This window comes from Falco biarmicus, chromosome 11, assembly GCF_023638135.1.
Source record: "Falco biarmicus isolate bFalBia1 chromosome 11, bFalBia1.pri, whole genome shotgun sequence".
Taxonomy (NCBI): domain Eukaryota; kingdom Metazoa; phylum Chordata; class Aves; order Falconiformes; family Falconidae; genus Falco; species Falco biarmicus.
The window spans coordinates 33,581,083-33,597,355 of NC_079298.1; the positions used below are offsets into that span (position 1 = coordinate 33,581,083).

Genomic DNA, 16,273 nt, shown 5'->3' on the forward strand with positions numbered 1-16,273 from the left:
TCATCAGCAGGAGATCTGCAGCTTCTCTGCTCCTGTGCTGCTGTTCCAGCTCTGGGCTTGCTGGTTGTGTTTGAATTATAACTGTGTTAATAGGCACTGAAAATATTTCAATTGTTTTTGGCTAGTGTGGTGCTCATTTATTTATATTATAGGCTGGAACGTGGTTTAGATCTTATTTTTTGAGTATCCAGGCTTGGTTATGCACATATCAATGCACCATGTCACCACTGAAAGGAAAACTCAGTTATTTGCTCTGTTAACATTAATGGAGAGTAGGGAAATGTAACTTGTGATGTTCTAAGACTTTTTTTTTTTTTTAAAAAAAAAGAAATATATATTAAAAAAAAAAAAGGAAAAGGCTCTACCCAAAGCTGTGACTCAGGTAAGCTCCTAAATCAGTGTTGATGGAATGGAGTAAGGAAATGTTTTTTGCAAGTGCTGAACCTCCAGCAGGGATGTCCAGAAGTGCCCGTGCCTAAGTGTTGGATGGGGAGACGCCATCAAAGAAGGAGATGGATCACAACAGGCTTTACAGGAGCAGTGACACTGCTTTTCCTCCCCGCAGTCCAGCTCCTCTCTCGCCTGTGTTTTTTCGGCTCCCTGTTCTTGGCCTGAGAATCCTAAAGCTCTCCAGCTCCTGAGCACAGCCTGCTTTCATAGCTGCCCTCCCAGCTTGGGTTTCCTGGGGATAAGCTGCACCATGGAGTGCAATATCGTATAGGGTATCATGTAGGGCTCTTGGGTCACACCGTACCAACACAAACATTCTTGTACTCTGGCTTTCAGCTCCAAACCCCCTGTTTTCTCTTTGATCCTGAGGAGTAACCCTGCTAAGCAAGAGGAAGCAGTCAGTAGTGTAACTTCGGGAATGTGGGTTGCAGTGTGCATCCCAGTCATTCCTACTTGTGCCATTTACGTAGGACTACGGTTAGGAAATCTCCTGAGTGTGTGAAAAAAATCCTCAGTAGAAATGCTGAACCCTATACAGTTGTTCACAAAAGCTAAGAATGAAATGAACCGCTTTGTTAGCTTTTATCATTGATTTTAACATGATTTTTTAGCTAGGTTGTAGCTGTCGTTTCAGCTGTAGAGTGGGCAGCCATGCACAGGAATGGGTGCCTGTACTGGGATTACTTCTCTCTGGCCTGAACAAGCCACCTCCTGTGGTTTTGAGCAGCATTGCTGCACTTTCTTTGTCATTGAAGTGTTACCGGGTTAGCAAAGAAAGATTTCTTCTTTCTCTAGCTCATCTCCAAAAAAAGGAGGCCATTTAAATTGTTTCGTGCTTTAATTGTACAGAAACAGCAGAGGTGCATATGGCAAATGTTTCCTTGTTGACACATTAGCAGCAGTTCCCCAGCATCTAACCCCCTTGGCTTCTGCATAGCTGAGTTGTTTTGTTTTAATTTCAACCTAAGTGGCACATGAAGTAGCTCCTGCCACAGCTCTTTGGATGAAAAATGCATCAGAAGTGACCCGAGGGGCAGATCATGGGCTCTGTATTGCTGCGGAGGCATCCAGCAGCCCCCCTCTAGGTTGCAGCTGCTCCCTCCTTCCTCTGCAGTGAAACTTGCTGCTTGGCCAAATTTACTAGGGAGCAAGGAAAGGTCTCTAGGTGAAAGCTGAAAGAGCACAGCATAACTGGAGAGCATATGTTTGAGGCACGTTAGAGGGACTGAAAGTAGTTTTCCCAAGGTGAGGTGGGATAATCCCATGCTGTACGTTTGAAGGCGATCATCTGGGGAGATAGATTAGTTGTTGCTGTATTTGTGGTCATTATTGATTGATGCAGCTGGAGACAAGGTGAGATGATGGGGTCTGTCATCTCATCTGTGTATGTTTTTAAAGATTTTTTTAGGGAACACCCAGTCAACTGACTGGGGGGCTTTTTATCATAGAGCTGTTTCGATAGAATAGTGGGTCTAAAGGGTGGCGGGACCCTGAAAATGTGCAATTAAAGATCACTGCATTAGGAATCCTTGTGCTTAAAAAAAAAATGCACACAAGCCCACAGGAACTATTTTTCACCTTGTCTGAAACAAGACTGCATAGAAGTATCAAAGTTGCCCTTACCCATTAATGGCAAAAGTTGTTTGATGATGTACTTGACAGTGTGCTCCATCAGTGATGGATGTTTGTCCAGCTTGTTTGGAAGGACGTCACGTAACCTGTGTGTCACTCTGCACCTCAGGGATTCAATAATCAGGGCTTCCATCCGACATCTCTTGTCTCAGTGACTGGTTAGCAGGCTGTAATGTTTCTACAACTCAGTGTCTAGGAGACCCTCGGTTTTCCATGCCAACTAAAACCTCAGAGGTCACCTGGTTGCTTTTGGGTCGTGCAAGTTGTATTGGCAGTTTTTTGGGATTGGCAATTAGCAATTAGCTTTGTGTTGTTTCGGCCATAGGTGCACTGTTATTTGTTGGTGTGGAGTACAGTACACACGGGGATTAAATGGATTTGGTCATAGGAGACTTAATTCATCAGCCCCCTTCCCTCAGTGCCATCATTTCATGTTGTATAGATCAGTCTTGTTGCAATACACCCTGCCCCAATCTTCCTCCCTGCAGTGGGGTGGCTTCACTGCCTTTTCACTGCAGCAGTGGGTGGTAGGTCAGCCCCAGTCCTCTTCTTTCCTGCCCAGCAGAGCCAGGTGGCACAGCACTGGTGCTTTTGGTGTGCTTTCAGTCTTGGGGCTCACAGGAGTTTTTCTGTATCAGGAGATGCTGTACCCTGGTATCGGAGAGCAAGAATTAATCTCTGCTTTTTCAGCATCACTTCACACTGCCACCACCACCTCGGGTGGGTGCATGGCACTGAGGTTGGATGGGCTGAAGAGCAGGTATGGAGACTCCTGCGTACACCCTGGCTCTCAGGAAGTCTACGAGTCCCTTTCCTGGGCAGTGCAGCTGTGCTGGATTTGTGATATGATGGAGCAGAAGGTGCTCTTACTTAGTTTTGGAAGATGCTAATCATTGCCACACAGGGTGGAGAGGTGGCATCTTGCACAGCATCTTATACCATCATGGTAGCACATGAGAAAGACTAAGAAGTAGTTTGGAAAGGAAATGTGTTGAAGAACAACGAATAAAAATTAGACCTCCAAGTCTAAAAAGTGCAAGTCTGCAAGTTTAATGCCACCGACGTGTGGTATTAGGTGCTCGGTGCTTTTACTGTTTTTTCTAAAGAAGTATGTGTTTTGCATTTTTAGGAGACTTGTTGAGCCACTGCTATTTCTGGGAGAGGGACAGTCATGAAAACAGTTCAACTTCAGGCCAAAGTCAGTGTTTACATCTGGGGGTGCGTCCCCCATCACTGGTGGGAAGAGGGCAGGAGGAGTTCAGGAGGATGAAGCTGCTGTTTCAGTGTGGTAATTCTCTCTCAAGATTTTCCTCCAAAGTGAATGATTTTGTTGATGGAGCAGCTACAGCTACTACATAATTTTATTTTAGTCTAATTCTAAATGATGGGATTGATTGGCTACGTGTAATGCCTGCATCTTTAAATTCTTAATAGGGTAAAGCAAGAGGAGTGAGATCTCGGAAGGGAGATGATGCTCAGACCTGTACTTAGACGTGTACAAAATGTCGTATAAATCACTGTTCCTGTACCTCGGGGCGTTTTACTGTATCTTGCTCAGTAAACCATATCTTGCTCTGAAACCATGAAGACAAGTAAAATCAAATAGGAGAGCTTATTGTTGGTTTTCTTTATACTTGAGAGGTACTTGGGCACCCTTCCCATTACGGTAAGTGCTGGAGATTATGCTTAGATATACAGGAAAGTCAGGTACTAAGGAGAATCGAACCCGGCTTTTCTGTAGGCCTGTCTAGTATCTCCCATCACACCAGCGTGCCTGGCTGGGCTGTGATCACCAGCACTACATTTCCAAAAGCTGTTTGGAAATAAATCACAAAACAATCTTTCTTCCATGAAATTAAATTTCTAGGAAGTGACCTCAAGCCACTTAAAGTCAGTGGAAGAAGGGGTCTTGCTGACTTGAATCCAGTCCCTCATGCTGGTTTATGTTGGGTTTTCAATTATCTGGTGCTGACTGTGACCCACAAGAGAAGTACTGGGCAATGGACTGAGATACTGTAGTGACCCACCGGTTCTGAAAGTGGCTCTGAAATGTGTTTGATAGCAAACACGCATCTGAACATTTTGTGTGTGTTGCGGAGATCTTTACTGCAGTTCTGTAATGGCCTTGTAACAGCTATAGCCATTGTTCGTATAGAAGCAGGCAATGTTGAAGGTGTTCTCGGCTTATTGTCATGTGATCTTACTTTTAATGAAAAGTGCTTGTTTTTTCTGCAAAGGGGAAGTATGTAGGATAAACATCCTAATTCTGTGGAAATTCTGGTTGAGTAGCACTGCCTGCTATGGTAAAGAGAAGCAGTGGCACTGCTGCTGGCTTGAAAGAGGCTGTGCAGGTAAAATACATTATATGAAAATAATGCTTTCTCACCAGCAGCATACCATCTCCAGTGTGTTTTTCCTTTGTGTGCAAGGTAAAAAAACCCTACAGCATTGCCAGCCCATAGTCTTGTAAAGCCTCATCTGTCCTCAACATTTTGTCTATTGATTTTCCTAGAAACAAGAAAAAAAAATAATTAGGTGCTTAGAACTGCATTCTGTAATGGTGGTTGTAATCTTCCTATCACTACTTCTAAAGTATTTGAGGTTTAAAAAGCAAAACCAGTAAAACCTATTTAATTTCCTTTGGAAGCAGCAAAAATGGCAGGTCCTGTGACTGACATGTCTTACTCCTGGGTTGCTGGGCTTTTCACATTGGTGTTACTTTAATTTCTCCCTGTGTGAATGAAGAAGATAGCAATGCGATTCCCCTTCCCTTCCTCCTTTGCATTTTACTATGGGATTTGTGAAATCTCTTCCCAAGGACTTGCTGGTGGTGTTTTTCCTTATGAGACCAAGTAAGGAGAAAACGTTCCCTAGAAGCATTGTGTTGCTGTTGAGAGCTCTTCTGTTTGGAAATCTCTTGTTGCTTTTATACATAAAAAAACATGGATCAGCAGAAATGCTGATTGCAAACAAAAGAAAAGAAAATAAGAGGCTAATTTTGCTGATAAAAAAGGTAAGATAAGCCTCAGTGGAACAAAGTCTGTTCTATAATAGAACTAATAACCTGATAATATGAATTAGTAGCATTAATTCAAACCAGGCCCTCCCTGTTGGGAAAAACTAGGTAGGTGAGCTGCTTTGGTTTTTCTGTTGGGTCTCTTTAGCTGTTAAATTGCAGTGTTCTTGTTTTCTCTTTGAGAAGTGAATGCTTCAAATGTGATTTCTGCTGAGCACGGCTTCTCAAGGGAGGATAGACGCAACTGGCGGTTCCACCATCCAACTAAGTAACTAGGCTGGTTTAGTTTGTCAATGGTATTTTTAGTGCAGCTTGAGTAAAATGCTGTAAAACTGTGGGGTGTTGTCTTTGCGTTTCCTTGTGCGTTATTGATTTTATAGCACCGTGCTAATTCTTTTCCCTTTCAGCGAGATTACTGCTGCATTCACGCAGCTGGCTGGAACAGTGTGTTTCCAATAGGATGTTGAAGTGTGGTAATAAACACAGAAATCTTGCATCGCAGAGACAAGACAATTCATAAAGGGGAGAAAATGCTTAGTTTCATAGCTATTAGTATTAACAGGTGAAGGGGAGCATGTTCTGCCTGTGGATTCAAAGGACCGGAGCATCACCACTCACTCTGACTTTTCTTTTTCCTCTTCTGCCACTGCAAGTTGCTCCAGAATGCTTGGAACTGTCATTCTGCTGTAACCTTGGCCTGTTCATTTATCAATTCAGGGGGTTAATTTTCAATATAGCTATGTTATACACTAGCAGTGCTGGTTTGAGTAATTTGAAGAAGGAGAAAGAGAGCTTATAAGATTATTTTTTTTTTCTCCCTTCCTTAGGCCATTGGTGTACTTCAAAGGCAAAATTTCTGTCCTTTTGACTCAAAAATGCCTTTTAGCAGTTGAGAAAAAAAAACCCAAAAGCCTGGTGGAGGGTCGCTGAGGAAGAGGGGTATCACCGTTGGGGGACTCTTAGGTGCTACCTTCCAGCCACCCTCATGGAGGGCAAAATAAGATGCTGTTGCTGCTTTCTTTTTGGAAATCTAATGGAAATTAAATAGGCTTATTTCTTACAGGAAATAAGTGTAATTAATAGCAGTAAGTGAAATCCTTGGGTTCTGCCTGAACTAGGTTGTATTATAAGAAAAGCCAGTGTGGTTTTGCTTTGTAGCTTGGGGTTTTTTCATAGTTGTACGAAGCTCACTGCTTTGATCTCTAGGGCTTTGTGAAATTTTAACCTGATTTCCTCTGTGGTCAACATGGAAGGAAACTTCTAGATATATCAGCAGCCTGAAGAGGATGAGAGATCAGTTACCTCAATGCAATAAAGCTGAAAACAAATACACCTGTGGTAATAGAAGAATTAACATACATTTGTTGTAAAACACTGGAGATCCTCCATTTGCTATTGAGTGTTTGGTTTTCAGCTGTGGAAGTAAAATGTGTTTTGTCAAGGATGCAGCCTTGGACATGATCATCAGAAATAAGAGGTGAGAGGATGACGAGTAGTTTAATGAGGTGATGAAAGAGCTGGTAAATGAAAAGGCACAACATAGACATGCCTAAAAAAAAAAAAAAAAAAAAAGGCATTGCTTAAGGTTTCCAAAAGCAATTTCTATTCTAAGAATGGAGCCCCCCTGTCTTTAACCTGAAAGAAACTTGGGGTATGAAGTACAGCATCTGAGAGTGTCTATAGTCTTCTTTTGACCCGCACATAAGATGTCAATCTTCACCCCCAAATTAAATGCAGCAGGTTGTGTAGACACTTTTGATCTGCCTAGAGCTTTTTCTCACTAGCATTATGCAGATTGGAGCTTGTAAATTGCCTCTCAAATCTTGATAATTAATGATAGTGGGTGGTGAACATGAACTGCAAATGGTTTGAGGTTTTCTTATTCTTTTTATTTTTGGCTTCTGAAAATCTGTGTGCCCCCAAAATGCTCAGGAAGACAAAAGAGAAAATTATATTTGTGCAAAAGTGGGGGAGGAGGTGGAACGGATGTGTTATTCTGCTGCCAGTCGAAGTACTGTGTTTCACATCCTCAAACCCCTCTGCAGGCAGCCCACTGAATGAGGACCAGCAGCTCATTTCTGAGCGATACCCAAACCTCGTCGCTGTGGGCTTCAATACTCAGGCAAGAAAGGTTTCCCTGAGGCTGGGGGCAGTGTAAAGCTGGAGAGCATCGCGGTGTTGGATTTTTGTCGCTTGTAAGATTAATGCTGCTTTTCTCCCACTCTTTTTGTTTGTTTGGGGGTTTTTTTTGTGTGTGTTTTAAATCCTCTGCTAATTCTGGGTTTTCTTGGGTATCTGTGTCACAGTGTCATCTGTCTCACTGCACTGCGCTAACAGTAGTTCAAGAAACGTGTCTGGAAATGTGTGTTAGACTTACCTTGGAGGTCATTTTGGAGTAGGTTTCTCAGCCCAATTTATTGGCACCAGGAGAAATTGCCTCCATAATCCAAGTGTTAGTTGTGTCATTTTTCAAATACTGCTGTGATTACTGTTCTTTAATGTAGAAGGTGAATTTTCCAGTTCCTGTATTCCTGTTTGTTTCCTTTAATCACAGCATGCCATCAAACATGACCATATTTTCAGTGAGATTGGCGTGTGCTACCAAGATGCTGCAGGAGAGATTTGACTGTGGGTATTTTTTCCTTCCCTCTCCCATGGAGCTTTATACTTCTGCGTTCATGTTCTGCATCTCTTTGTTCCCGACTGCCTCTACAGCTCACCAGTCCTGGGTGATGGGACCATTGCCCTCCTGGCTACTAATCAATGAATAAGTATTTCGCAATTTGTTTTGCTACATGTTGGCTATGTATAAGCTTCACAAAAAAAATCCCCTCCCAGAAATCAGCCCACTGCTATGTCATGAAATACTTTGGGGTTTATTACTAAGCAGCTGTTCCCCTTTTGTAAATCATCCCTGCTAACAGACAGAAAAAGAAAGAGGAAAAATAGTTGAATAAGGCAACAGTGTAATTCATTCAACAGGTACTTCTGTGAGCGCAGTTCAGCTGCTCTGTGATGGAGATGCTGGATTTGTGGTGTGCAGTGATTTCCCCCATGAGCAGCCTGTTAGCAATCCCACCTACACCCCTCCTTGTCTTTTCTGGGGTTATGTTGGGTCTCGCCTTGCTCTTTGCCCCATAGCGGCCACATCCTTTTCCCTGGGATAATATAACTGGTTATATTTTAAATCGGAGATCAGAGTTACTGTCTTTAGGCTCAGCTTATCTTGAGGTTCCTGCTTTTGTCTGAAATCTGAAACAGGGACTCTGGTGTAAACCTTTATTAATTTTACCCCCTCATTTGTTTCAACTGGTCTATTAAAAGCTATTTAAGCAAATCTGTATCTTCTAAGAATATTAGTCCACATTTGATTTCCAGTCCAGTTAGCAGTTCCTTTTCCCAGCCTATTTCTTCATCTCCCACACCTCTGTGTGTGTTGACCTACCTCCTAAGCAAGCACAGTGTGGCTGGTGCTTGAAATCCTTATGGATCCTTGTTTCCCATGCCAACACTGAGATGAAGACCTGTTACTTTATGCAGGCTGTCGTGCGGTTTGGACACAGGTGAAGATGAATTGTCAGCTGCGACCCTCACTGCATTGCAAAAACTGAAGAATAACTCATCTAGTTTACGTAAGATGAGTGTATTGGTATTTATGACACGTGGCAGTGTAATTGAGATGGCCTGCTCTGGGTATTGACTGCTCAGATGTGCACAGAGGGATCTTGAGAGCGATTTGTTTCTTAGCAGGGCCCTAGCTTTGTCTATACGTCTGACAAGCAGATGTATTAAAACTGCTTGAAGGATAGCCTTGGCAAATGTTTGAGGAAGCAGAAAGCTTCCCTAGCTTAATACTGACTTTTGCTGCAAAACCTAGCTTTTCTTTTTAAAAAAATAATGCATGTAGCCATATAGGGTTAAAAAAAATAGCTCACGGGGGATCTGCTCACCCCTTCCACTAGCAACAAGAATGCCTGGTTTAAAAGGCTGTGTTTTCAGGTGAGTGGCTAGCTGTGGCTGAGGGGGAAGAGAAGGATGGGGTAATTAGAAATTCATGCTCAAGTGTGCATATATAGGAGGAAGGAAAAAAGGAGAAGGCATGTTGGGGAATGTAGTGAACATAAAGAAAAATGCACGTACAGGTATGACTGGGAGGGTTAACTGCTTAGAATAGGGATTGAGCATATATACATTTGTATGCTTTGAGTGGAGCGTCCTCATTAAGTAGAGAAACCCACTTTCTGTACAGAGGAAGATGGAAGGTGGAAGCTGGTCTGTGAGCAGACACCACGTGTGTTCTGTATGCGGTCCTTCCCCTTGCGTGGCAAAAGCAGCTCGTCAGAGAACCTGTGGCTGCAATAGCAGAAGCAGAATTGCTCTCGACCCAACTGGCCATACCCTTGTTTCTGTGACTTTGGGGATGGGCAGGGAAATCTCTCAGAGGATGGCAGCAGAGCCCTCCTAGGTTGTGTCCTGATGTGTCTCGGTGCTGCCTTGGCACGGGCAGGTACGCTGTTCATGCTGGGTGCACAAGGAAATCAAACTCAAAAGATTTTCTTCAGGGTTATATGTTTCTGGTAGGATAGATGCTGCTGTATCCCTAGGTAAGAGCACCCTTCTGCTGTTATAGATACAATTCTTGTGGTTAGCGTGGAGCAATATGAGCCACATCCTTTTAAAGTAAATGCTCAGAAGTAATGAATTAAGAGATCATGTGTACGATCCTGTGCTATAGCTGAACTAAACAACTTGGCAAAAAGGGGTGGTTCTCGTTTTTCAGTAGCTGCTCTCCTCTTCCAAAAGGTTCGGCTGGTGGAAAGGGAAGCCGGGATGTCTCATCAAACTTTGAAGTCGTTTTTATTCAAGTGCGGAAACATTTAGCAATTAAACAGTTCATGTTTTTAAATTATTTTTTTTACATAAAATAGGGCAGCTGGAAATTAGCTTTTTCTACCTCCTTTTGGTTTATGTGACATCTGGATTGTTCAGGGGGTGTTATTCCATCTTAAAGTGGGGATAGTTGCCTTTTTGAGTGGTGGAGGTTTTATGGCTTCAGTAGAGTAATGAACACCAGAGAAAAGATAATACAGCTGGCTATTGCCTTTCACGTCTATTAACAAAAGATCTTTAATTGATTTAGGGGGGTTATTTTGTCTGAACACTTGCAATTAGCAGCTCTTAATCACTAAAACACTTTGCAAGAGCACTGGCTTGATGAGTAGATTGGTAAAAGGAACAGGAGGAGCAGATACTGATGATTTCTTCCTTCCAAAAAACCCCTGTATTCTGTGGGAATAGCTGGGTGGGTGGGAAACATATTTGTGCACGTGTTGCTTTCTTCAAGTCACGGATTAAAGAATAGGGCTGGAAGAGACTTTCAGTTGAACTGCTGTGCTCCTGTCCCAAGGCAGGATTGATCTATCTGTATCGTGACCTACCTATATCAGATGTTCATTGAATATGGTTTTAACAATCTAAGAGAATGGAGACAGCTTGTGCTCTTGTACTCCTCTTCACAAGCCCCATTATTTGTCTTCTTGAAGCTCCACGTTTAGAGGTTACCTTTTGTCAATATTTTTCTCTCTCTTTTGCCATCTTTAGGTAAAAGCGACTTGACAACCAAGCAGGAAGGTGAATTATTTTTAAAACAATGAGCGTGCGTCTCTAGACATGGTTTGTTGTTCGGTCCAGCTGGAGCAGTCTGAATGAAGCTATGGGCTGTGCCTCCGCCAAGCATGTTTCTACTGTTCAAAACGAAGAGGAAACTCAGAAGGGGAAAAACTATCAGAACGGAGATGTGTTTGGTGGTAAGTGTTGCAGGATTTCACCTTTCTCCCAACATCATGAATGTTCTGGAAGGTATATTTGGGAGCCTTAACCTATCACAAAATATAAAGGAAAATGCATGTTAAAACAAATCACTATGACAGTGCAGCTGGCCTTTCCAAGGGACAGTACCATGACACCTGAAACAGAGGTCGGAGTGAAATCCTTAGTGGAAAAATAACATTCTAAGTGATGTACAGTACTGCACTGTCTTTAACTCTGCAAATCCTTGGACTAGTTCAAAGATGATGACTTGCACAACCCCCTCATATTTATATTTGTCTCTCTGTTATATATTTGTCATTAGGTACTAAAATACTTGACTCCTCTCCTAAAAATAAAACCTGTTCAGTAAGAAAAAGAATTCCTCAATACTGTTTTCCTGTAAAACAATAAAACATTAGTTCTGAAATCCTACAGCAAACAGGGTTTGAAGGTACAGTGAAACTAGAAGTAACCTTCTGTGAAGGATTCACTGGGAGGCTCTCAACCTGGGATGAAAACGTCTGTTTCACTGTGTGGGAAGACTGGTCTATGATCCAGGTCTTGTCACACACACCTGTGCATTAGGAAAGGTAAAGTGACATGATATAAAATGCACAGTCAGCTTCATGACTCATTTCTCACCCTTCCCCCTCGCCCAGATTCTGTTAGTATACACTAAGTGCTTTTTAGATAATGATCTAAATTGCAATTCAGTTTTTAAGATGTTAGAAATTATCTGGAAGACTGTTCAGAAATGAAATTTCTAGATCTGCCCAGATAGCTATCTGAAAGTTAAATCAGCTGTGAATAAGCTTAGTACTGTTATACTTGAAATAGGTGCGTTGCTATTGAGTATGCCAAACTTCTGTTCTCTGGTGGGTTTTATAGCGATTGTTTGTGTAGTAGTAGGAATGACACATCTACCAGAAAAAAAAATTCCCTTTAATTTCAAAAGCAATGATATTTCACTTTTTCAGCCTTTCTGAGGGCTAGCTTGCTCTCACAGTGGATCCCAAAGTAAGAATACCTAGAGGCATAATCTGAAGAGAAAATAGTTGTTCAGCAAACTTCAGTACTAAATGATGGGTTGTTTTCCTGTGCATGCTCTTCACTAGCCTGGGAGATGCTGATTTTGGAATTGCGAGTTCAGTATGTTGCTTTTGTTTAAAACAGGTTTTAAGTGCTGTCATGAACAAAAAGCTCTATTAGTTTCTCAAAGGAGTTTGTATTTTAGCTGATCCTTAGTGAGGGAGCAATTTTTGGCAATGTGTGTGTCTCAAGCTGGTTTGTTTGTTGGTGTTGTGTTTGTTTTTTTTTTTATTAACCACATGCTGTGGGCCAAAGATAATAACTTTAATGACAAGAAACCTAAAGTAACATCTGGAGGCAGAGGATCAAGAAGGCTGAAGGGATTTTAAAGGGCTCCCACTTTATAGAGCTGAGCTGGTGTCAGCAGTATCATTTAGCTATTCCGGGATCCGTTTGAGGGCTGTTAATCCCTTATTTTAGAGAAGCCTATCACTGTCAGGAATACTACCTGCTGTTAACCATTTTCTGGCACATACTTTAGTTTAGGTACGCAGTTTGTCGTTGCTTTTCCCTTTTTTAGCAAGGAGTTGGAGCCTGTGAGTGAAACAACTTGTTGAGGGGTAACCAGAATGAGCACAGAAGCCACTTTTTTTCCCTTGCTACTGAGGGAAAGCCTCTAGATCAGGAACTGGGCATATACGAAAGGTGAGCTAGAGTGTACCTGGCTTGGCTTTACTACTTGCTCTCCTTTCAGGACCTATAAATGATCAGCGGGATGCTTAGATGCCCAGAAAACAGGGAGCAGCATGCTTCACATGTACAGTGCCCTGCATAGTTCCTGAACACAATTTTTTAATATAAAAAAAGAGAGGCAAGAAAATTACACCTTAACATCATATTTATCATCCTTCTCAAAAATCTTCTGGACTTGCCAAACGCCCAGAGCTCTTTCATAGAAGACCGAGTAAGATTCCTGCTCCCTCTTCTTCTGTATTGGAAACTGTAGTGGCAATTGCATTGTTTGTTACAAGTTAGATCTGAAAGTTCAGACTGTTCTTCCCACTTCATTTTCTATTAAACTATTATATGTTGTTAGTTCCAAATTCATTCCATGTAACATATTCCACAGAGTTGTTCCTTTAGTCATCAAGGAGGAAGTAAGTGCCGTATCAGAGGTCTGTTGTTATATCAGCTCCCTGCAACGAGAGCGGGTAGTCGTACTAGATTTGCACAGACTATCTCAGCTAGGATGACAAATTGTAGCAGGGTAAGTTCCCAGAGATACAGGAGGATCCACAGAGTCAACAAAGGTTAAAAAGCACCACAGGACTTCCATCATGCAGTTGCCTGTCCAGTTCCAGGTGCCAAGAACTGCTGAATGTTTCTTTCCTGATTTCTGGGAAGGGACAGAAGTGTCTCATCCAGCCAGTGGCCAAGAGCAGAGTACTCTGCAGCCTGCAGGGATCAAAAATAAACTGCAGAATGACTAGGCAGAGCAAGACCAAGGTGAGTGGCAGGGAAATTGGCTGGTTCATGTGGAGGAAGAAGATACTGGAAAAGGAACTGGAGGCAGTCTGTAAGAGAAGTGTATTTGGGGAAGGAGGCAGCAAAGTAAAAAAACAGAGACAAGTGGGGTTGGAAGGTGGCTCATGTAGTGTGATAGCATCAATAACATCCCGAGAATATTAGTATGCATATATCACGATGTTCATTGATGCTGAACACTTGCAGTGTTCGCATCTGGGGACTAATCTGACATAAAGTGCCTGTGCAGAAGTAGCAGGTATGAGCTTCATAGCTGTAGTAGCCCAGATTGTCTCAGATGTTTCACAAGTGGAGGAAATCCTGAAGGACTTGGAACAGCAATGATGGAATTAAAGGAAGATACTTCAGTGCTGGTGCTGCTTTCCCTGGGCAGCTGGCGTGATCTGAAAGATGTGGCTTACCATGTATTGCCCCTTGCTGTTTGCCTAACGCCTGAGATGAAAATGGTACTCTTCTTTCTTCTCTGAACATCATCCCCAGAGGAGCTGCAGGCAGAAAGTGTCAATAGTAAGGGTTGTACTTTCCATCTTGCTTTTGCATTAAATAGGTCATTTTGAGTGAGGAGAGGCATGAAAATACTTTTATTTGGGTCTACCCAGTTTTGCTCTTACCTATACCTTAAGCTGCAGGGTTTTATTTTTTGGCACTTAGGGATTTCTGTAGTGCATGGTTGTAAGCATTACCCACATGGCTGAAAAACCTTCGCTTTCCTACATACCACTCTTTTTCCAGAAATGAGTGCACTGGCAACAAAGCATGTGAATTTTCTTTTTCTTTGAGCTCTGTCTTTGGTGCTCAAGAGCTTTCCCAGTTTGCTCCACTGCTACAATTGCAGCTCCACAAGTAGGTGGTGGAGCTACTAAGGGATGAACTAGATGGTCATCGATACCACTGCACTTATTTTCCAGCTGGGCAATAAGGACTGCCAGTGCTGTAGAACCTGTGACTGCTCTATACTGTCTCTGCTGTCAAAGTTGAATAATGGTGGAAATTTCAGAGGGCAGAGAAGGGGATTAGTCATAGCCTGGGGTTACAAGGTTGTAAGGTTCACTCTTGTAACTGATGGGAAAGCGCTGTAACTGTAATGAGAGTGCTGGGGGCAGGAGACAAGACCTGTCTGGCTGTAGTTAAACACAGATTCTTGCTGTGAAAGAGGTTCCGCTGTACATGTACAGCGTGTCTGAACTGAAGAAGACATCGAGCTGGTCTCAGAACTGCGTAAATGGTTGTGTCTCCAAGCTTCCCATTTTGGGGTAAGCTCATGGTACAGGATTTCATGAGTAAAGGAAAGGTGGAAAGGACCTAAGTAATTCCTGTGTAGCTCCTTGCTCTCTGTGCCTTGGATAATAATTCTCTGTTAATGTTGCAGAAGTTGCCAGAACAGCATCATTATGCATTGCCAACTTAGACTTCCTTTGCTATGAGCACATTTCTAGTCCATCAGCACTTTTCCCTCTTCTTTTCATGGGAGAAGCAGGCAAAGAAGCCATGCAGGAGCCATGAGCACCAAGAGGGCTGCAGCTTTGCCCTGTACCTTTTTGTTGTCACTCAGGTTGCTTGCCACGAGCCTTGTACTTGTTTTGCAGTCCTCCCTCTGAGTCCTCAGAAGGTGGCCTGTCCAGAACACCTCTTAACATTTCCAAAGTTTTCTTCAGGAGTTGTGGTGTTTGTCTTAGTATCCACCCTGCTGGACTACAGATGTCACTTTGAATCCAGAGGCTATTTTCTGAACTGCTTGGAGTGGTGCAGTTCTGCTTCTGCTCTTCCTCAGAGCCTCTAGATGCTTTTTCCTTCTTCCCCTGGGGGGCTGGTTGAAGCCAAATCTATTGACTATCTGAGAGGTCATTGCTTCTGTGAGGATTTTTTTTTAACCTTTTTTTTTTTTTTTTTTTTTTTTTTTCTTCAATTGAGCAGACACATTGAGCCAGGTGTTCACTGTAAATTTGAAACTCTAGTGTTTAAAACTGAGAAACCTACCATAAACCCCATGGATTCTGTAAGAACAAATTCTGGTTAACTGAAAACAAAACATTAAAATTTCCATCTTATCCCAAATTGTGGAAGGCACACTGTGTTTTGCTGTAATATGTATTAAATAATTGAGTTAGTAGGCCTATCCAAGAAGATGTTCTAGAGAAGATTGAATATAATATGATTATTATGTCTTGTTGGTCTCAAATGACTTCAAAATCCATCTAATAAGGATAGTAATAATAAATCTTCATTTATTCATCATTCCACTTCTGAGCTGATTTCCAGGGCAATACATAAGAGCTATAATAATGTAAATACCAATGAAGAACAAAATGCCGTGATAGAGCTGTGAGGGTTGTTGATTTCAACATATGTTTTAATAATATTACATCTCTTGTAGATTAATTTTATTTGTGCCATTTTAAAAAAATCATGGAAGGTTCATTTGGGGAAGATGTTATTGACGTGTAATTTTTTTGTGTAAGAAAATAACTAGTAATATGACTTGTTGTGGGGAAGAAAAAGATTTTAGAATCTGTTTATTAATCTGTGAGGCTAATGTGGACATTTATATGGCGCTCTTGGGTGCTTTACAAAAGTGAGAGTAAACACGGCAGGTAGGAATCTTACGACAAACTGGGAATACCCGTGCTGCAATTGCCAGATAGGATTTCTGTTATTAATAGCAGCTAGTCTAAATAAAGCTGAATGTAAAGCACAATAGTTTATAAACTGATTTATCTCAGAGAAGCTGAGAGAATGCTAGAAAAGGAAATCTTTAGCAATGAGGTATTGTAATGGGATTGAAAAGCTGAT

The 16,273-nt window shown here is 42.0% G+C and overlaps 1 protein-coding gene across 3 annotated transcripts in view; it reads left to right on the forward strand.

The window, feature by feature from the left end:
- Nucleotides 1-16,273, forward strand: part of C11H1orf21 (chromosome 11 C1orf21 homolog) — a 125,104-nt gene that overhangs the window by 41,287 nt on the left and 67,544 nt on the right. For 2 of the 3 annotated variants that reach the window (XM_056356260.1, XM_056356262.1), the window contains exon 2: nt 10,700-10,905. In XM_056356260.1, the coding sequence (XP_056212235.1) occupies nt 10,812-10,905 (94 nt within the window). In that variant the 5' untranslated portion in view covers nt 10,700-10,811. Of the gene's footprint in view, nt 1-7,158; nt 7,294-10,699; nt 10,906-16,273 lie in introns of those variants that run through there. The other variant, XM_056356261.1, reaches the window with a different exon arrangement.